The sequence below is a fragment of the Centroberyx gerrardi genome, chromosome 15 (assembly GCF_048128805.1).
Source record: "Centroberyx gerrardi isolate f3 chromosome 15, fCenGer3.hap1.cur.20231027, whole genome shotgun sequence".
In the NCBI taxonomy this organism is placed as follows: domain Eukaryota; kingdom Metazoa; phylum Chordata; class Actinopteri; order Beryciformes; family Berycidae; genus Centroberyx; species Centroberyx gerrardi.
Genome location: NC_136011.1, coordinates 3,045,882 through 3,068,641, shown reverse-complemented (window position 1 = coordinate 3,068,641; position 22,760 = coordinate 3,045,882). Strand labels below are relative to the sequence as shown.

Here is a 22,760-nt window from a genome sequence, read left to right as displayed (position 1 = left end):
AATGACTTAATTCCAGGCCTGTATTTGTTATAATATTTTTGTTTTAGCCTACTTATTTCCTACAATTAAAAATTGCATTTCTGCACTGACTCAAGAAAGTACATTAAACATTCACAATTAATAAAGATTATCCGTTTATTTTTCAATTGAGCATTGAGCCTTTAATAAAAATGTTTATTCATGTTATTTTAGTTGGCATGCTTTCATAAACATATTTAAGGTTTGGTAAAAAGTGGCATCACCGGAAAAATGTATCTTGCCGCCACAAACATCCCTTAGCCGGTTACTTTTCCCATCTGGCTGGCTACTCAAAAATTTGGGGAACCCCCTGCATATGTGAGATTTCTGAGGCTGACTTGTAATATTTTGGCCTAACGAACATCAATATTTGATCGATTAGCACTTGTGTGCAAATCGATCAAGATTTTTTTTTTAAAATGTGCATCCCTAGTTGAAACACAAAATAAGTGATCACATAGGCGACAGAAAGTTGGCTTCTTAACATTGCTGGCAATGGTGAGAACCGACCTATACCCTGCAGAAGTACATCAGCCATGTTTGTGAAAAACATCTATAGCACAACAAGATGTGCCAAAAGTCAAGCTGTCTTAATACTTTTGCAAAGCACTGTATATAACTGTTAAGAGTATGAGGGTGGATTTTTCCTTTACTCTAACAAGGAACAAAGGGAAAAAACAGTGTCCATAAACTAAAGGACAAAACCACTGTTTGAAATGTGGGATTCTTAAAACCTACAACATTGTTGTTCTGTCTCCTAACTTGATGTCTCACTGATATAGCGCTCCTCAGAGTATTAAATGAAAAAGTTCAGATAACCATTGCACAAGTCCACAGAGTTTCCCATTCACTGTCAATGGAGCAGCAGATCACAGATTTGAGTCTTAGTTCTCTGGACTCTAGGTTTAAGGCAGATTTGTTCATGTCAAAAAATACAAGTGACATGGACCTGTCTAATATTATGGAATTAACAACCAACAACACTTGCGAAGAAGATAATCTAGGCAAAAATGTCTTCAAGATCAAATCCTCAAACTGTAGAGAAGTGGCACTAGGAGAGGAGGTAATACAAATAAAAGTGAGGGAGTAGTTGATCCACTCACTGTTTGCTCCAGCTTTATCTCACCACACAACACATTGTCTACAACCTTGCATTGTTTATCTTCTCAACTGGATAGAGGATCTAAGCTTGAGTTGTGGGGGAGAAGATGCCATGTCCAAGTCCTACTCTGTTCAAACCTGTGCAAAACCCTACCATTTCTAAATCACTCCCAGATCGCCAGAACTAATGTTTGTTTCATGAATGGATGAAAAATCATCTTAAAAAGACAAAAAAAAAAACTATTATCTGAACAATTCTGAGCTAAATGAAACTGAGGTAACCTTCAACGGAAAACATAATGAAACTAAGGTCATAACAAACAGAATAGGGGCAGCAGAGATCCCTAAGGTTTGGTAAAATGAAAAAAAAAATGTATTGTGGTACAAGGACACCAAATATTATGTTGTTAGAGTTCGAGACTGAACAATCTGGTCAATTTTCCTAGTATTTTTGTTGTGAAAAGAAACAATTTCTATGTCCAACGCCCAAAAACGCAGCTGGGATTAATTTTACAAACAGCAGAAACTGCGCTGTGCTTTTAATATTATCAAATACACTAAAACCAATCTGTTGTAAGGCTGAAATAAGCCCAAACAGGATGAAGGCCAAGTTCAACATTTCAGCAAATAGATAAGTTTCAAAAACAGGGATTGCCATAAACGGGACTGCTGCCAGGGTAGACACACCTCCTTTCTCCGCTTAATATTTGTTCCCAAACAATGCTCCTCCTAGTGATGACACCCCTACAAAATGGGATATGCTTTTAACCCTGCAGGTACACAGGTACCCTATGTAAAGAGGACTCCCCACCTCCCTGCATTGATTGGGAGAGCACGTAATCAAGCTCGGACCGGGAGCGAATTTGCGAGCAGAGTGGGGCCTCTTGTGTGCACGGCCTTTTTGCTGGCGGGGAGTACAGTGGCGGGGCAACCCTGCCTATACAGCGAGGCAGCTGGTTAACCCCAGAGCGTCGCCGCAAAGGTGGCAAAGTGGTTTGGTTACAATAGCTTGAAACAAGGGCATTGACAGAGCAACAGTTTACAGCCATTTGCTGTGGATGAAGCACATTTTGGCACTCCTGGTAACCTGCTCGGTTCAGCAAGCCTTTCTCTTATGGTTCCTCATTGTGACCAGGGACAAGGTTCGAGGCCGAGTCCAGGACGTTCCCTCAATTTAAAAACAAATCTTACAAATAAAACATATGAATTTCCGAAATAACATAAAAACTATTCTCTTCTACAAAAGCCTTTCAGCTAAAAGTACTGTACAGAACTTTAGCTACTAAAAAATGTCGTGTGTATAGAAGTGCACCATTGCATCGATTTTTCCATATCAATATTGAGTTGATACCACATGTCTTTTGGTACTGTCCAAAAGCGGCACTGCCCCGGTTTCAATTCCAAGCTTGTCTAAGGAGGTGTGGTATTGAGACTGAGACCGACCAACATATGGTATTCTTGGGGGACTTGAAAAATACAGACCAAATGCTCATAAACATGATTACTCTTCTTGGCAAGGTTTTAATATAAACACTCGCACAAACACACACACTTTAAGCAATTGGTGATGTACTTGGCATTTCTGGGCCCATTTTGTTGTTTGGGGGTGTATTTAAGTACAGTGGAGGGGTTACAAACAGGCTGATTGCCCGTGGAAATGACAACTACAAAATGTTTTTGAAGTGATGGGATTGTATTGAGTGGGTTGAAAGACAGTGATTAGGCCACATGAAGAATTTACCTGTATATATATTTTCAGCCAGCAGAATATATCGTTAGCTATGGGGCAGCAGTTATTGGAAACATTTTTGTTCTTTTTTTTCTCCCGTATCCATTTTGTCCTTCTGTGAAGATATCTCTTCTTAGAAATGAACATTGAGGATTTAATGAGAATACGTAAGATAGAAATTTTAGTGAAGGGTTTAAGTAGTTTTAGCGAAGGGGGGTATAAAGACTATGATGAAAAACGGACCAGAACATTCAAAGTTCTTCGAAGAGGCCTTGTGCCAACTGCATGTCTTCTGAAAAAAAAAAGAAAAAAAAAGAAAAGACAAGTTTTATCTCTTTGATAAGACTATACGCAAAAAAGGTGCACACTGAACCATTAACAGATGCCTCCCAATATTCAGCCCTGTGTGGATAGATTTAGCCTAATCATCAGCATTACCTTGATTGACACAATGTGGACATCACAGTTTTATTCACCAAGGCTTAGAGGAAGTTAAGCAAGGGAAGGGGATTTCTTGGCATCTAAAATACACACCATTAGCCTACTTCTCTAAATGACCCAACAAGTCTTAAGATGGAATATGTCAGGACATTAGATTAACCATGAATGGTCAGCAAAAAAAAATGTGTACCATTCACTTGGATAGGTTTCTCTTCATGCCACAGCAGAAATGGTGTCACATCTTTAGCCTACATTTTCATGCTCTTTCATGAAAAGAATGGCAAACGCCCACGGGAGAATCTTTCTCGCTCTGACAAGCTAGCTGCTTAAGCCTAATTAGAATACGGATTATAGAACTGTTACAAAAATAACATTGATTTCATAGAAATTACTTTCATGGTGACAGATGAGACATTTGTTTATCATGACTACATTATTACCATTAATTAAATCTTCACAAAGAAGCATAGTGCCTTGCTCAGTGTCTTTTCATACCACTAAATGACAGAATGCGCCACTAAAACAATGGCAAGCCATTTCGTGGGCTAATAGCTTTTGTCGCATTTGACATGAGAGAGACAAAGGCCTCTTACAAGAAAAGACTTGCTCTGATGAGAAATCTCTTTATTTGTTTATTTTCCTTTTCTGTCTCAAAGAGTCTTTTCACTAGCTGCCTCTTTTAGAGTCCTGTCAAGTCAATAAGGTAGTGCAAAACCATCTCAACATATTGATCTTATAAGCTACTTTGATGCTTGGCAACTGGCTTTATTGAACAAAGTCTCTGCGCTTTCCTCCACTGATGACACTAAGGTTATGGGTTGCTTGAAACTAATAGTGTCAATGCATGAAACGTATGCCCCAGAAGAATTCATAAAAAATAACCGTTAGTTCACTACCATCACTCTAAACCTTGGTTCAGTTATTGTGAGGTATGGATATTAAGTTTAAATAGGGTACGACTGCAAATTCAAAGTGCTACATTAGAATAATTACCGTTAACAAATGAGACCATCACCGAGAAGATTGGAAGCCTCTACCAGCCTCTACACTGCATTTTACATTGTGTGCCACCAGGTTGGATTTGTAGGGACATCTGCTGGATTGCTTTACGGCACAAAACAGTTTGAGGGCGCTGTTCTTCCAGAGCAAACAGAGATAAAGCTTTCAGAGTTTCTGGTAATGGCAGATGGTGGAAGGAATGAAAGGCCGATGGAAAAATGATTATCGTCGTCAGTAAAGCCAAAGAGAAAACCTTTGACTGAAGGTTTTTTGCAACAGAAAGCAACACGGTTTATCGGAAATGTGGTCTTAATTTTAAGTAACACTAGCACTAACAATACCAGTGGTGTGAGATAGGGGCTACCAATTGTCTCCACCATGGTCTCATTTGTATACAGTAATTACACCAAGTAGGGCTGTACCGAATGTCATTTTTTTACATTCGAAGCTTCTATTGAGGTTTTCGAATGAAGCTTTGAATGTCTGCCGTCATATTTTATATTATATACGTCATCATAAAAAAAATAATAATAATCCTCGAACAAAATCCTCAATTTGAATAAAGTGATTCATCGGATTAAATATGAGTTAGTCTTTTTTTTATTAAATCAACTTTCTTTAATGAATATAACTCGTCAGTTTCGTCAACATAAATACATGTAGGCTAATCCAATGAAGGCATAAAATAATGATGAAATAATAATCACGCCCTTAGGCTTATAGCAACATTATGCTATGACAGAAATGGCAATAAACAATGAAAATGACTTTTGCAAGCTGATTTAAACCAAATATGTTAAAACAAAAGATATTCACAATTTTTCAAGTCTGTCTTAATAGTCAGGTACCCATATGTAGATTTACGGCACCCAACAAAACAAAGAATATGTGGAAACACCAGGAAAAGTGGAATTTCAGCCAGAAGATATTGATATATAGGAATAGCCAAAGATCCTTGACTTTGACACAAAATCAGAACATTTCAAATTAAAGTCTGAACAGTCCGGAACTAGAAGTTCGGTGTGACCGACACTCACTCGTGCACAGGACGGGGGCTGTAACCTAGGTAACAATAAACAATGTCACAAACAAAACTACTGTAGCCTAGCTTACCATAGCTTAGCTTACCAAAAGAGAGGCTACTGTTCCCAGTGGTCTAGGACTTGCTAACTCTTTTCAGGTTGTGGGCCAGGAATATCAGCTTGTTGACATGGTCTGGTAGGAGCGCCGAGCGCCAAGCGAATGCAGATACATATGATCTTTTTTTTTTTTGTAACGACTTACTTAAGTAATTTACTATAATAGTATAATACTATAATATTAGTGTAGCCTAATCTTTATCTGCAACTGTGCAGAAATACGGTATACATCATTGGTTTAAACAGAATGAACAGACGTGCAAAAAAAAAAGCTGCGCAGCATTCGAATGTTGATTTAAAATTCGAATGTCAACGTTATGAATGAAGCTTCGAAGCTTCGAACTATTCGGTACAGCCCTAACACCACGGTAACACAATTAATTTGACAAAGATATATTGATGTTTAAAAATGCTACATATAGCACCTTTAAAATGGCCATGATGAGTGGACATGCAGCGTTTGAGGGGCACATCAGAAAGTCTCCAATGTTTTCTAACGGTTGCTTGAGATTATGATTTGGGTCCAAATTGCTGCCTCATCATCAGAATGTACCACTGCTGTTTGGTAATATGTTTGATGAGAGCAAAAAATGGGAGCCATTCTGGCACAAGGAAATTAGGACATTTCAAAAGTAGGATGGTTAGACGTTTTTAGGACAAGGGTTCCAACACATGGTGCATCTTCTCTGCTTAGCTCTCAGATGCCCTCAGCTCCATTAAGTCATTTCCTACCAGTTTGCTAAGAGGCTTTTAGTCAATGCTTGCCTCTCTGACACTCCCAACAAAGAAAAACATCACCTAGCTAGCTTCATGCCTCGGGCCATGTTCAATGGTGTAGTGAGATAGACAGGGAAGAGGCTGAACATCAGTCAGATGCAGATGTGCAGGCAAAGTGCCAAACAACACAACATTTGTAGATCTCCTGTGCAGAGCCAAATAATGCAATCAAGATGGCAAGAAAAGGGAATAATTGGAAAACAAATATAAGTTAAATGTCCAAAAAACAATTAACTCCTGTAAAACTTAAATTCATAAATGTCCCGTGCAAACCGGAACCTTTCATCTACTGGTACCGAAATCTCACAATGCCATGACACTGAACACAATTGACCACTGTTAAACTAATCACAGAGGTCAGCCAAGGTAGATTAGGCTAGATAGATGGGGTCTGCGTCTATGTTTTGTGATCCTAGGTACTACTGAGTGGGGAAATGAGGGGGTAAATCCTAGTCAAAGGAGGATGCTTATCTAAAACTCTGAAATCATCCAATTCAATGTGGTTCACTAAACTAATCAAAAGAGGGGTCTAAAGTCTCATCAAAACCCTGTGTTGGTTTAAGGTCACTGAAGGGAGTCTCTCCTAAGGAATGGCTTCTACTGATTTAAATTAGCCTGGGCATTGCACTTTAAACAGAGTGATTTTCAGTACAAGTAGTCCTTTCATACTGTAAGTAAGTACTAGGGTTTGACCGATATGGGTTATTGAAGGCCAATATTTACCGATAATTTTAGACTGAAGTTGCCAATAGCTGATATTTTGTGCCAATATTCAGCATCTTTAAATTAGAGCATTTAGATCGTCATGGGACAGTAAAACTCTCCATTGAAACCCAGAATAATTAAATTATTTTAGGGTTGAAAGCTCTTTAAGGCAGGGTGACCCATCACACATATTCAATGGTAGAGAAACTCTGGAATACTTTAGGTCTATAAATGAAGATTTAATTAACAAAAAAACACATTATTGAACAATTATCTTAATAAATAAAATACTCAAAAAGGAAAAAACTTTTTTTTTCCAGCATCTTCTTAAGATGACATACAGAAATATAGAGCTGCCAAAAGGGCTGGGCAATAATTCAATATAATCATTTATTGTCTTTCAGTGGAATCATATCGTGATGATATGATGATATTGTGAAATACAATCAGTTGTCTAGTTTGATTTTATTTAAAAATTCTGACAAAATTAGGTATGAAACATTTTAAGGAATAGGGCCTATTTGAAATTTTTGTTTTTTTTCACATGACACTTAACATTACCATGCAGTTCAATGCAATTTGATTATTTAACATGGGATTTTGCATAGTTAAGCCATATTGTGATATACAGTATATATCGATATAGAAAAAAAATCCTTATGATTATCGCGATACTGATTTCAACCATATCGCCCCGCCCTAGCTGCTAACGGCCAAAGTCTTGTGATTGTCATGTTTAGAATTTTTCAATGTGTCAGTTCATATTTTGAATCTGGCCAGTCATTGGCTCTGCCTCAAAAATCTAGAATACAAGCAGCAGTAAACTTCTGAGGCAACGTGGTGACCAAGACCATTCCAAACTGCAGATTTAAAGCCAATTTGGCCTAATTTCTTAAAAATCTGGAACATTTAGGTCCCATTTCCATAAAAAAACGTGAACATCACATTGATGCCGATGACTCCTTGTACCATCGTTTGTTAGACTGGGCCCCATATCAGGGGTGAAAACTGGCTTATCACATCCTTATGAAAAGATGCCTGCTTCTCTTCCAAGGCCGCAGTGGTGCCAGCATGTAACAGACTTGGCGGTGACTCTTAGTCATTTTGTGTGTTTCACGTGTTTAAATTTCTTAGGTAAATATTTTTGGACTTGAATAACGAATGTGGATGGCAACATTTTATCAGTAGATTTAGCCTAGTCATCAAAATTGTTCCTGCTCTCATTTCTGCATTAGTACTGAATCTTTTTGCGCTAAACTGGTGAAAAACAAGATGCACAGCTCAGGAACACTGAACAGAAATATGAGTTTCAATTTAAAACCCTATTTATACTTCAATTTAGACTATACAGAGCATGACCAAATGTTAATGCAGATTTTCCATTTTCCATAAGATTTGGTCTGGTATTACATAATATTTCAATGTCACAAATATTTAATTCTCTTCACAGCCTCCATCCAATGAGGGCTTCAGACAGATGAGCTGTCATATTTTATCTCTTAAGTAATTCATATTACTGTTCAACCAATAGGCCTATGGGTTTCTGAAGATAACTGATTCCAATACATTTATTTGGATTGAAGTGGCCAATAGATATAGAACATTGTGCCAATATTCAATGGGGGGGGGGGGGGGGGGGCATCTGAAACAACACTAAAACTCTCCAATGAAACCCAGGACAGCAATACTACTACTAATACTAAGACATATTCATGCCCATTTGTGTATAATCCATATTAGGATGAATTCAGAACCTTTAAGGACTTTACATAGACAACAGTGTAGTATTAATACTTGTAATCAGTGATGTAAACAAATGTCTACTTTGCAAAACTACCATACAAGGCATTGCATAAAAATACATCTTTCTTTCCACCAGACCAGAAAGTGCAGGTTCTCTGATCAGACCAACAACAGCAATGCAGGCCGTGCCTCTCATGTGACTGTGTCACATGATGAATCATCATCCCATCTGTCACCATACAGTTATCCTCTATTCATACTATACTACATACTATCGAACCATGCAAAATATTACAAAAGCCATACAGTTACTTTCTGGCGAGCAATGACACTCAAAGGCGATCGAGCTAAATGCTTTATGTCTCGCAACTAAACATAATCCCAGACAATTTAACACTTGCACGGTTTCTCATTCATTCGTCCGTCATTGAGTCAGCTGACTGTCTGAAGGGCTAATCCACAGGCCCGTAACGTTGACTGTGTCAGACTGTATAACTCTGTCCGCAACAATCACAACAGTATATTTCTTAATATGCTGAATACAATACAATGAGTTCAACTTAAAATGCACCTGATAAAAACAACAGCTCTAATAATGGTTATTTGGTAGCCAACCAGTTAACGACGACCCCGGGGCCCACTAGCCACTGTTAGCATTCGCTAGCTTAGTTGGCTTTCAAACGTTAGTTGACACGAATGACTTGGATGCAAAACTACAGCTAACGACTGTTGTGCGAGCAAATTATACACAGCACCTTTTTTGCGGTTGTGCAAATTAGACTGCTACCGTGCTAATTACCATTCTCCCAAGAAAATCTTGCAAGGTTAGCACATTATCCAATGTTAGCAAGGTATCAAATGCTGCGTTCAAGTGTTGGGAATATGTAATTCCCAACACTTTCAATATTGGATTTCAAATATGTCCTTACAGGTGACATTCAATACGAATTTCAGAGAGCAAAATTCTGAGAAATTTATGTCCGTCGCAAAACGCCGAGTTCCCAAGTAGTATTAGCCAACTGAAAGCTGAAATTAATTGTCATTTCTAGTATTTACCACCTGAACGCTGAGGTTAGCTGTATTTTCTAACGGGGAGCTCGTATTTACCATCTTTCCCATATAACATGAATGTAGCATAGCAACCTTAGCCACAGTAGCTAGCTAGCCATCTGCACTAGCCAGTTAGCTAACGTTACATACTTAGCCTCGGTTGTGAGATGTAGTTTCTTGTCACAGCCTGGGTGTGTGTCCTTGCTGCTGCGGCTAAGCCATTGTGGTCCATCGCCCTGTTTGCCACCAACGTTGCCATTGTCGAATAAATGGAAGAAGCAAACCTGAGAGAGCTAGACGATATGCTTTGCTAACTAACGGTAGTGAATGACAGCGCCGCGCTTGTCATATGACTGAGGGAACCGGATGTTTGATTTTAGAAGGAACTGGTGTGTGTGTGTGTGTGTGTGTGTGTGTGTGTGTGTGTGTGTGTGTGTGTGTGTGTGTGTGTGTGTGTGTGTGTGTGTGTGTGTGCGTGCGTGCGTGCGTGCGTGCGTGCGTGCGTGCGTGCGTGCGTGTGTGATTAAATTATTTTCCTTCTCTGTCTTTCGCTCTCACACACACACACGCACACACACACACACACACGTTTGTCACGACCCTCGATTACCTGCATTCCCTAACTCCAAACCCTAACCATAACCCTCTCCACTACATGCCTAACATTAACCCTTAATGCTAATCTTAACCCTAAACCCAAACACTAAATCCAAACAAGGATAGAAGTACAACACACACACACACCCACACACACACCCACACACAATTTGCACTTAAAAGTATACCATTCAACTTCATCAGCCTCAAATTGCTCCCTATAGCTAAATTAATGAGCACAAAGGAAATAAAAAATCATAACCAGGGGTGGAAAAGAGCAAAAAATATCCTATTAAAGTAGAAGAAGACACTGTTACTTTTTTTTTTACTTAAGTGGAAGTAAACTCACTGGTGCAAAACATCTACTCAAGTAAAAGTAAAAAGTAGCTCATTTATAATACTCAGAGTAAAACTTATTGAGTTAGCCTACTTTAAAATATGCATTCTTCCTATCTTTCTCATGCAATGCAAAAGGGCGAGAGGACAGAGAGTGAATGGGATATTATATGTTATCGACTATATTGTGCGTCCTAAAAGTAAGCTTCTGAATTTTATGTCATAATTAATCCTGTCATGAAAAACTGAAAATGTCCATCCCCATGATCCAATAATATTACTACAGATTAGGTACTACTGAGGTTTGCTATTAGCTACTAGCTAGCAAGGCTAGCAAACTAGCTAGGCCACAACCAGGCTAACATAAACCAATGATACTGCAATGCTATAATACTGCGCCTGGCTTTGTTGCTAATGTTTATTAAGCTACTATCATGGATAGATTTGAGCATTTAATATTAACTTAACATTTCCTCTACATGCTTGCAGATGTAATTTACCATTCTCCAGTTTCTGATGCAATGCTTATGGAGAGTCTGCAACATTTTGTTCTCTGTAACGGATGTGATTAAAAATGTTGCAAAGTATACATCAGTCAAAACACACATGAGTAAAAGATTACTGACTTAAAATACAAAAAAAAAGTTTTACAAGTACACACAAATGCTCCTCTATCACAGTAGGCTATGTAGGTAATTCACTAGGCTACTTCCACCCTGTAGGCTATAACAATGTGAAAAATGATCATGATACATTAAATAAGGTGAGGTAATTAAGGTAGGATGTCAGTGGTGGAACTGGACCACTGTCGTTATAGTAACTTATTACATTGACAGTTGCAGTCGGCCATCTTTTTTTCTATCTGTGCAGCAAAGAAACATAGGAAAATTAGCTCTGACACAAATCCAGAAACTGAACAGGTGACAAATAGTTACGTAAAAAGGAAATCATTATTCAAATATGATGTTCTGTCTTGTTCAAGTACGCTTTGAAGTCCAAGCAAGTCACAATTGATTTCTCCTCACTGGCAAGAGTGGCCAAATTTGCCAACTTAAATTGAAGTTGTGGAATTTCAAGTCAAGTTTATTTCTATAGCCCTTCATCACAAGCCTCAAAGGACTTTACAGAGAAGGAGCCTAACGATCTAGCTGATCAACAATCAATCGGGACAAAACAATAAAATGGATTACAAGGACAATGACAAAGAAACTGTGTGTCCCGAACTAGACGGGAACAATTAGCTTCCTCAATCACAAGAGGAAGTTGGTTCCAGGGATAGGGACCTCAGTAGGTGAAAGAATTCAAGTACACAACTCTGCTGTACTTGTGTTAGTGTATATTTCCATTACATTCTCATAACTCTAACAACTAATCAGAATACACTTTCATATTGGTCTTCAGATGATAGAAATCTATTAGTGAGTGATCTGCTACTGCTTTGTGACTTGTGGCTTGAGCAAGTGCTGGTTACCTCTGCTGAATCCATATATGTCTCTCTCTCTCTCTCTCTCTCTCTCTCTCTCTCTCACACACACACACACACACACACACACACACACACACACACACACAATGTCCTGGTGAGTGCACTGTTGAGGGACAGGGGACAGGTAAAATGACATGATTGCACACATTTTCCCCTTAAAAACTTGCTGTTTGCTGTTTTCTCATTTTTGAAGCTCTGATCCTTTCTCATTTGACGCAGCGTGTTCTGCACAATAGGTTGTAAGCGACTGTTTGAAGATGATTTTGAACCACTGCCCCCTGCACAACCAACACACCGGCAGCCACACATCACATACACACGCGCAAACTCACACACACACACAGCTACTCTGATGGTATAAAAAGTACTACAGATTGAAGTGGTAAGCACTGCCGTGGTGAGGCTGACGGCAGCCCCTGGAGAGCTCATTCAAACGTTTCAGGCCGCATGCAAAAAATAGCAAATTAATGCAAGTGAAGGGCTTCTGCCTACGGGAGTACTGCCCTCGTTTTAGAAATATCAGCTTTTTTCCCCTGAGTCTTTTATGATGAGTTCAAAGGGATATGATTTCCCAGAAACACCTCAGAGCCGCCCATCTAGGCAAATAAGAATCATAATATTCATGCTTTCATGGACGCCGTATATCTACTGTTGTTGTTTAACAGGCTCAAACCGTACTCTGATGTACTGTATAGACTAATGTATATAAGTTAGAGGAACTATGTGTCATCCAGTGAAAACATCACACAATGGCTTAAATTTGGTCAAAAGTGAACAGTAGATGACATTGTGTGCTTACTTGCAATGGAACTTCATGGAATTACTGTTTCATTTTTAGTTAACATTTCATTCCAAGGGCTGTCAGTGTTTACTTCATTTGTGCCCTTAAGTTCAAGTATGACAGCACAACATCCTCAATATATACCATTCTGTGCATCAAGGCCAATCATACAGCATAATTAGATGGCCTTCAATTTTACAAGGCAGAAGAAAATGCAGTTTGTCTGGAAGGACATGCTTGAGGACAATTGCACTTATTATACAGTATACTGTACTCTTTCGTGTCAGACACTCATAAATGCCTTCATTCCCTCCAAGTATTTTACAACTCCTATCTAACATAATCTATTAACAGGGATAGGAAACTATGTGCCATGGAGGGCAGAAAGTAGGCCTATACAAGTTTTCTTTCCAACCAAAGACTACACCAGGTGATTTTACTGATTAGTTCTTCCTCAGTGAAATCACCTGAGCTGCGTTCGGAATGGTTCACTCGTTCACTCACTCACTATTCCCTATGCAGTGTTTGTCATATAGTGAACTATATGGGTAACAACCCATATAGTGTATTAAACATAATTGCTTCAAAAAAATGCACTGGACATTCCTTTGATGCAGCCGGATGCGCCCAGCATCTCATAAACAAACCAGGGACTCATGACAGCTGGTTGAAATGTACTCAAGTATCGATTTTGCGAAGTTTTGAACATTACATTACAAATAAATTGTTGAAATTCTAATCATGTGCAAGTGTGGTTTTGTCAACTAGGGTGCTGTCTCCTAATGGTAGCAAGCTGTTTTGGTTTGGCAAACAATAAGCTTGTGAGCTAACGTTAGCTAGCTCACAAGCTAGCGACTAGCACAACTGGGTGAAACACGATCGCATTGCATTGTGGTATACGGGAGAAATTGTAGGGTACATCGTCTGTTCACTACAATTTGCAGTGCATTGTGGGTATTTTGTAGTGAACTATATAGTGACTCAAATTAACCATTGAGAATTCGCACAGTACAAAATGACGGACACACTAGTGCACTATTTCTGTAATAGGGAACAGTTTTAACAGAGCTCTGGTATAGTGTTTGGTTGGAATAAAAACCTGGAGGCTCTCTGCCCTCCATGATACATGTTTGCCTATCCCTGCTATTACTGTTATGAAAATCAACAATATCAAATAATATCACTGACAATATCAAAGCTTTGACACCATGGACTGTGGTGGACAAATGGTATAGCCTAAATGCCATTCTACAAAGAGAAGAGAAGAGAAGATTTTAAGTCGGAAAGTAAGTCAACTAATTTCAGTTTCTCATCCATTTAAAGGAATGCACCAAGATTTTGGCAGCTTGTCCCATTGGTCAACTTAGCCATTAAGTGATGAGAACATAGACACCAGAATCATCCATATGTCTCTGGTAGATCATTCGCTCTGGTGCTCCATGTGAAAATTGTCAATCAGGAATCATGTAATTTTCATACAGTTCTGGAATGCCAGAAACACTTTTACCGGTCGGACAGAGCATCCTGGCGTAGTTTAGCTAGCGGTAATGTTGCTATTGCACCAGTGAATTTAAGGCTTTGTTTGATGATCGATAAATTAACTGGTTGCGCATAATCTACTGTAGGTGAGCATTGTCAAACTCACTCTCAGAGATAAGCCTAATAGCAGTTTTGTTAGATATCTCTTTCAAACTGTTAAGCACTACAAAGTAATTTGGGACTCATTCACTAAACCTAAAGGAAGACATTTGAACATCCGCAGTATCATTTTGAGAGACTCAAACCTGGACTTTTTACGCCTAACTGAGACATGGCTATATGATAACTGTCTGCTGCTCTGATTGTACCTGGTTATAAATTATACAGGAGAGACAGGTCTGAGGGAAAAGGGTGTGGAGTGTTAAAGTCGAGATGAAATGAAAAATGTCTTTTTAACCCTTTTAGATCACATCCCCAGTCATATTGTGCACCTATTTAACAATATATGCCAAAAAAAAATAAAATAAATATTTCTTTGTATTCTTATATCAAAATTCAATCATGTTTTCTTCCTGTAAAACAAAATATGCTGTGTGCTTACGTAAGCATGCCTCAACCAATTTCAACCAATAATATCATGACATCCACCCATCAATCAATCTTCAACTTTTAGCGCACTCATTAGTTAGCTAGCTAGCAACAGCATGGTACTTCGGTGTGTCTTCGGGTGTTATGACACGCCCACTTTTCAACGTTCAAATCAAATTCCTCCCAACGTTATGTCCCGCCTGTCTTTCCTGTTTCACTCGGAAATACGTCACGATACGGAAGTTAGATACTCTCGAAATGCCGTTTCATCTCAACTTTAATCTATATAAGGGAATCTATCCAGTGTAATGAAATTCAGTGGTCAAATAGAAATAATCTTGAATGTATTGGTCTTAATGGTGTTAATGTATATAGCTTTATGTCATTTGTTGTTATTGCTGTGTACCGTCCACCATCCTTGTTTTTTATGAACAGCTTCAAAGGGTTTTTAAGAAATTGATTTTAGAAAAGAGGTTCTCATAATGGGATATTTTATCATCAACTGGCAAGATAAGTCAGATAGGAAAACTCTTCATCAAATAACAAATCGGTGAGATCTTTCACAGCTAGAGCAACTAGAATAACCAGTTCCTCCAAAACTCAAACTGATTTAATATTAAGCAATAAACCTGAAAGAATTCTGAAGTCTTTTAACATGGTGACTGGATTGTCTGATCATAACTTGACACTTGTAGCTAGAAAGTTGAGTAAAAAAAGATTTATATTTTCCAGTACCCAGCGATTCAGATCAGAGTTACAAGAAAAGGGGCTACAAAACTTTGAAAATGCAATCCAGCAAACTGCTTGGAATTCACTATTATCAGAGCTTAGTGTGGAAGATGACTGCAGGACACTTCATAGTACAATTGGAAATATAATAACTAAATTTACCAGGAAAGTTAAAAGCAAGAACAATAAGAAAAACTGTCTACCATGGCTCAATACAGACCTGATAAAACTGATGAAAGATTGAGATCTAGCCCTCAAAACAGCCGTAAAGTCCAAATTACAAAATGACAAACAAGAAATAATTGGTTAAAGAAATAAGGAAGGTTAAAGGCAATTTTTTATTAATATCACTGGTGAAGCCAAGGGTAATTCCAAATTGATATGGGAGCTGGTGAAAAGATTTCTGGGAAAAGATGATAAACCAACAGTTAGAACATGAGGTAAATGGAAATATATTACAGGACCCTATCGTAATATCAGAGACTTACAACAGATATTTTACTGACTATTACTTACATTGCAAATATATCCTGGCTGACATCATTAAGCCATCCTTCAGAATAAAAGATATCTCTGAGCCCAAGGTTCTGAATATAATTCGTTCACTTAAATCACCTAGAGCCAAAGACGTGTATGGGATGGATATTGCTAGGTTTAAGAAGTTTGGTTAGTCCTTGGTTACCCCTATCACAAAGATTTTAAACCTATCATATTCTGAAGCAATATTTCCAAGAGCATGGAAGACAACCATAGTTGCACCTATTTTAAAGTCAGGTATTTCTAATTACAGACCTATCAGTATTTTGCCTATAATATCTAAAGTGGCAGAGACATGCTAATTTCTTACTTGAACAATATTCCTTTCACACTCCACCCCATGCTGTTTGGTTGTAGAGCCAACCACTCTACAGAGACAGTCAACTGTTTCTTTCTGGAGAAAGTTGAATGATATGTTGGATAAGGGTGGTGTAATTGGAGCTTTATTTCTCGACCTTAGAAAGGCTTTCGACACTAACAACCATAAGCATAAGGTTCAATTTCAAAGGTTTAATTTCTCCCTGGATGCCCTTAAATGGACAGAATGTTATTTGGCAGATATAATTCAGTGTGTTAGGGTTATGGTTCAGCAACCACTCATCAGCCCTAAACTCCTTCACTGGTGCACCACAAGGTTCTGTACTGGGGCCACTTCTGTTCAATGTTTATACTAAAGACTTACCACATGTGTGGCCCAAAGTAAAGATTCACATGTATGCTGATGATACACTTATATATGTGCATGGCAATACAAAAGAACAAGCTGCCTATAAACAATGGAACAAGATACCGCTTGGCTGAACCAATGCTGCTTACAATTAAATGGCTCAAAAACAACAAAACTAAAGACAAAAAGTACAATTACAGAATCAGACATCCTGGTATCTGGGGAAAAATTACAGGTCATTCCAGAATTCAATCAAATCAAATATCTTGACACAGTGATCGACTCTAATCTTTCCTTCAAAGCTCAGGTTAAACCACTTGAATCAGGTGGTTATCACCATTGTACCATTTTAGTACCATTGTACCATACCAAGTAGGTATAACCTCTTGAGTTGGGAAAATGTCTAATTTATAACATAGTATGTGGTATGGCACCCCCCACCCCACCCCCACCCCCGACTTATTGATAACCAAAAATGTTAATTGTTAGTATGTCAGTTCATGAATTGTTAATATGTCTGTATATTGTTGGTGTGTCTGTCTTGTTATGGCCACTAACCATGTTTTGTAGTTTGTATCCATTTTTCATTAAGGCCATTCTTTCTGCTTGTCTATTTAATCTTTGGTGCCTGAACGATGCTGTACATAACATCTTGAAGGTATAAGCATGTCATTTAAGTACCTTTATTCTAGGGTTAGGGTTATCAGAACCCATCTCATTCAGAATGCAGAATAAATAAGGATTCTTTCCTTCTTTCCCCCGCCTTAGAGATATATTGGGCAGTGTCAAAGTCATGTTTTCAAAACAGATATTTGTCTTTGGCCATCTGAAATAAATCACAATGAATTAGCTTATTGCACAACTTAATTCTTAAATCATTAGAGGGCAATAAAACACAGTGAATTTCATCTAAGCCGCAGAGTGAACATAGTCGCTCTTGCTCTGTGGAGTTATTGTATTAGTTTCAATAGCAAGGGGTAATGTACCTGACCCGTGTACATACTGTATGATCTTTTACCTTTTGTTAGATTGTTAGTAACATATCGTTCAGGTGCAAACTAAAGCTTAATGAGACTGTATGTCCTAAGTTTAGGCTTTGTCCAAACATCTTCAGCCCAACTATCCTTATATTTTGAAAATATTTCATTTTTAACATTCCTTACACTGCATGGTAGTCTGTTTCTGAAAATATAACTTCCAGCCTCAGTGACAATACCTAGCATTTCTTTAGCCCAAGGGAAATTGTGCGAGACAGCCCACTTAAATATTTTCTTTGTATGTCTGTCTTCAGACATGTGTACCAATCTGTTCCACAACCACATGCCTTATTCCACACAGCTCCCAGCCCATATCACATTAATGGCTAGAGTTGGGGTAAGCCTGTATACACCCTGGAAACTATGAATGCCTGTATTCTGGATGACATTACATTGGGTATGGTCTTTAAATCCCCAAATGCCAGAGAGGGTACAGGACAAACACATGCTTCATATAGTTTGGTGTAAGAGTCATATCCAAGATCTTTACACATCTTTATCTTCTTCACAGCTCCTCCCAAAGCCCTGCGTGTAGATTCTGATAGAGATTGAACACCTGTCTCATAACTCAAATATTAATCTAAAGTAAAACCTAGATACTTATATATTCTACAATATGATAATTGATAATCTCCAAAGGAAAACTTAAAGGAGCCTCTCACATATCCCCTCAGTCTGAAGTGTACAATTTGGGTTTTTTCTTGGTTTAGCATCTTTTCTTTCAATATGTTCATACTGCTTCATACTGACTATTGGCAGAGTGTTACATTAACTGCAGTCACATGACTTTGCCTTGGAAGGCTGTCTCAAATGATTTATTTAGTTAGCATGGAACCTACTATCACTCAACATAATGTATGCTAAAGTGTTATCATGCAGCCTGCTATCATTCAACATAGTACAGATTTTGGTTTATGTTTTCATCACCTAACAAGTAAGCTGACCAACGGGACGATCTCCCAAAAACGTGGTGTATTCCTTTGGTGTATTCAGTAAAAATGGTCTAAAATGGAGATGTAATTTATAACATGCACCTTTATGATTATATTGAAGTTTATAGAGGTGTACGATGCCCGCATAACCACAGACTAATACATGCGTGAGTTTTATTTCAGGATTTGAACTATTTATTGTCCAATATTGATTTACTTTCCATATTTGAGTGCATATACCTGTGGTTTTCACTTGCAAAGGAGAACAAAATTTGTTTCACATCACATCAATAATCATAACAAAATCTTCATTATCATCATACATAAGGAAAAAAACATTGACCCATAATTATTAGGTGGGAAATACCAGAGGCAGGTAAACTTAAGATGATTACTGCATCCAAAATGGCAACTTAGGAAAGGCCTGCATGACTGGGTGGGGGCAGCACCCGGTCCTTATATCCCAGCTGATCAGTGCAGTAGCTCCGTTTCAGCACTAATGGGCTCCTGTGGATCATTGGTGGTATGAGACGGCCATAACTCACTGGATTCGGACTGGGCAGAGGAGGGCAAGTGCTCTCTCACTGCTGGTACATTGCTTGCCCACTGACAAATTTCAAAACCTCCAATGATAAGGAAACCTCTCAGGCTGTCCACAAAGGATCAGCCATGTCAACAGAGGAGATACTTTGAAGATTTGGATTTGCGAATCCCATCCTCTTCATCTAGTCTCTGATCTTTAGCATGGCACTGCAAGGCATAAACAGCACAGCAAGGACTACTAGTCGTGCCACAGGGCAAAACTTGCCATAGACACAGGGTTTTTCTTCGTGTCTGACCACATGATTGGGGAAGGGACCAGGACTCCAATGTGCCTGGGTCTAGCTGGCTTAACCTGGTAACTGGAGGATGAATCCCCTAATATGTAGAAGGTCACTAAGGCATAGGTCTCAAGCTGTTGATCGTTGCCATGAAGCACAACTGGGACCACATTTAAAATGACCTGAGGAGACCTGTTGGGGTAGTCAAGAAAGATAGCTGGGCCTGGTGTGCTGACCATCATGCATGTGCCCTCTATTATAGGGGTGGTGTCATGAAGGATGGTTAAGTGGATTTTGTTACAGGGTTTTTTGAGAGTGCAGGCACCATTTATAGCACCATTTGTTCTGGTTTATCCATCCTTAGTTGTGGTAAGTCATGTAATTCTGAGCAGCTGTTGAGAAAGTGTTCTTTCTTATTACAGAAGAGCAGCCATGTTGACAGATCTTGTAGGGTGTAGGTCTGCTGTATCCGATCACTCAGAATGCCCTGCTTCAACAAAGGAGTCACAGTAAATTGCAGGTAATTTGCTGAGTAATTTGTAACATGTGAGTCACATCTCATCGCAACCCCATTCTCCCCTTCTAAGGACATCAGTAGGCCAATCAAAGCTTGCACTGACAATGAGAACGCCTCAAAGGCATCTACATCCCCAAGTGTTACAGCTGGAGCATCAAGGATAAGGCTAATCTCACTATGGATCAACTGTTTAAGGCATTCAAACAAGATCTTTAAGAGGAGAAAATCACTCTCCCACGAGAGTCAAAGTAAGGCAAACGTGGCATTGGAATACCATAGGAGGAAGAGACCAGTAGCTCTGTGGTATTTAGATTGGCATTAGACTGTGGAGGAAGTACCTGCTGTTGAGATAGGGCTGGGGTGATGTGGCTGGTAGCTAGGACCAATGGACTGCTGGAAAGGCACTTTGCTGCCCTCAACCTGGGTGAAAGAGGGTCCACGGGCTGGTAACAAGTCCCAAGTAATGACCATGATGGCTGACAGCAGGAAAAAGGCTCTTTATCAGATGCTGGCAGTGAAATATCAAGGAGGAGAACATTTTCCTTGAAAGCAAAAAGCCTAGAGGATGAACATGCGGCTCTGGCTATGTGGAGTAAGAGGCTGGAGGCCCAATGGCATGGATACAGAGTCTTGTCTCTCTTCAAATTCCTCACCTTAACTAGACAGGAAGTAGCGTTTTTGGGCACCAGCAGACAAAGCTGACCCCCCCAACCGCACAAAGTGAGCGAGAAGAAGGTGGAATAGATGGGGCTGGGCTTGAACTAGAACATCAACACATCTCACCAGCAAGATCAGAATGTTTTTCTCTGAGTAAGGTCTAGATGAACTTCTTCCAGGTCTTCCTAGCCGTTGACATGTGGTTAGTGAGAGATTCACAGCTCCGGATGGCCTCCCAAGGCTGGTTATCAAGTCTCCTATAATATCTTGTAGCTTTCTCCTCCTCTTGCTGCTGTCTGCGAAGTTCATCCAGTTCCATCTGTTTAAGCCTTTCCTCCAAAGCGGCTTGCTGAACAGGATCACGGGCACATGTGGAGGTGGCCCTTTCTGTCCATGCTGGCTAGTTGTCAAGCCAACATTATAATCTTTTAGATATGATGAAAGTCTTCTCTCCTTCCCAATACCATGCTCCATTAAGGGTATTTCTTTAGGTCTTCAGTAGGTCACTGCACTGTAGTAACTCTAAGCTATGACTGAAGCTCATGTGGCAGTGTTGCAAATGCAGGATCCAACTCAGTGAAGTCTTTATGGTCCAGTATTGATTTGCTTTCTGTTTGAGTGCATATGCCTGTGGTTTTCACTCTGTGCAAAACACTTTGCCCAATAAATATTAGGTGGGAAATACCAGAGGCAGGTAAACTTAACATGATTACTACATCCAAAATGGCAACTTAGGAAAGGCCTGCATGATAAATAAAACTTGCAAACTGGAACACTGAAACACTTACTGTACGCACAGAACATCACACTGGAACTCAAACCACCTGGCCAGGGACCAGAGAACAAAGAGGGTGCATTCCATTTGGCCAAAATGCATCTTCTCCTCCATCTTCGTGGCTTTGTCTCCTCGCTGACTCAGCATCCAAAAATGAGAATGGAATGTGAATTGTGTTTGTGTGGAATTTCTCTTCGGGGAGAATAAATTCTTACTAAAACTCATTAACAGCATTTCATTGTCTATTTTGCACATCATGTTCTTACAGCTAGATTTATGGTCATTTAGAGGTATAAAAAGAATAAAACTTTGGTTCATTGCAAGTGAGATATCAAATAGCCTACATCATCATTGCCTGACCCAAGTCGCAAAAAAAGTATAAAGTTCGACAATAACGCACAGACACATCAGCTCAAGACTTTCTTTTAGGTGTTCTACCTCCATGAAGTAGACAAGGCTCATTAGGGGCTGACACAGATGAATTACACATTAATCGTAACTTTGTGAGGCGTTTCTATGTGGATGAAACTAGATAGCTGTCATCCATGGAGGGAAAGAAGATAGCCTGCTGTGTGTGAGGAGCCTCAAACACCACACTTCAAATGCAAGGACGTTCCAATTGACAGGACACCATTCACTCACTTCCTCTGCTCCATGCATCTTCTCCTCGTTTTCCCCGTGACTGTTCACAGAGGAGTCGAGGAGGAGATGCGAGGAGGGGGGATGAGGAGAAATCGTTATCAAATGGCACGCACCTAGAGAGAGAAAGCACTGACAGACTAAATTAATGAGGTGCACTGGGGCAACTTGTCCCAGGTAGGGAGTGCTTATTTTCCACTCACTTGTCTTGTTGGTGGCCAGGTGACCACTGAGGCTGGGGAAAGCTAGTCCCTCTAGTGGGGAATTCTCACAGGGAAAATAGAACGGAGGTTAGATCAGGAATTGGACATACCAAGCAACATGAAGAGGCAACACAGAGGCTTCGCTTAGCAACATGGAGAGGGATGGAAGCTATGAGAAGGTCACATGAGCAGGGAAACAGTAGGGTAATATGCAGTGTTCATGTGCTCGCGGGAAGATCTGACATCCGGGACTACCAAGTCGGCTGCTAAACAGCGC

General features: G+C 39.4%; 1 protein-coding gene across 1 annotated transcript in view; it reads right to left on the bottom strand.

The window, feature by feature from the left end:
- atp6v1ba (ATPase, H+ transporting, lysosomal, V1 subunit B, member a) overlaps positions 1-10,039 on the bottom strand; it is a 47,879-nt gene extending 37,840 nt beyond the window's left edge. The window contains exon 1 of the mRNA XM_071901911.2: positions 9,853-10,039. Within this exon, the coding sequence (XP_071758012.1) occupies positions 9,853-9,961 (109 nt within the window). The 5' untranslated portion in view covers positions 9,962-10,039. The remainder of the gene's footprint in view (positions 1-9,852) is intronic.
- Positions 10,040-22,760: the final 12,721 nt, after the last annotated feature.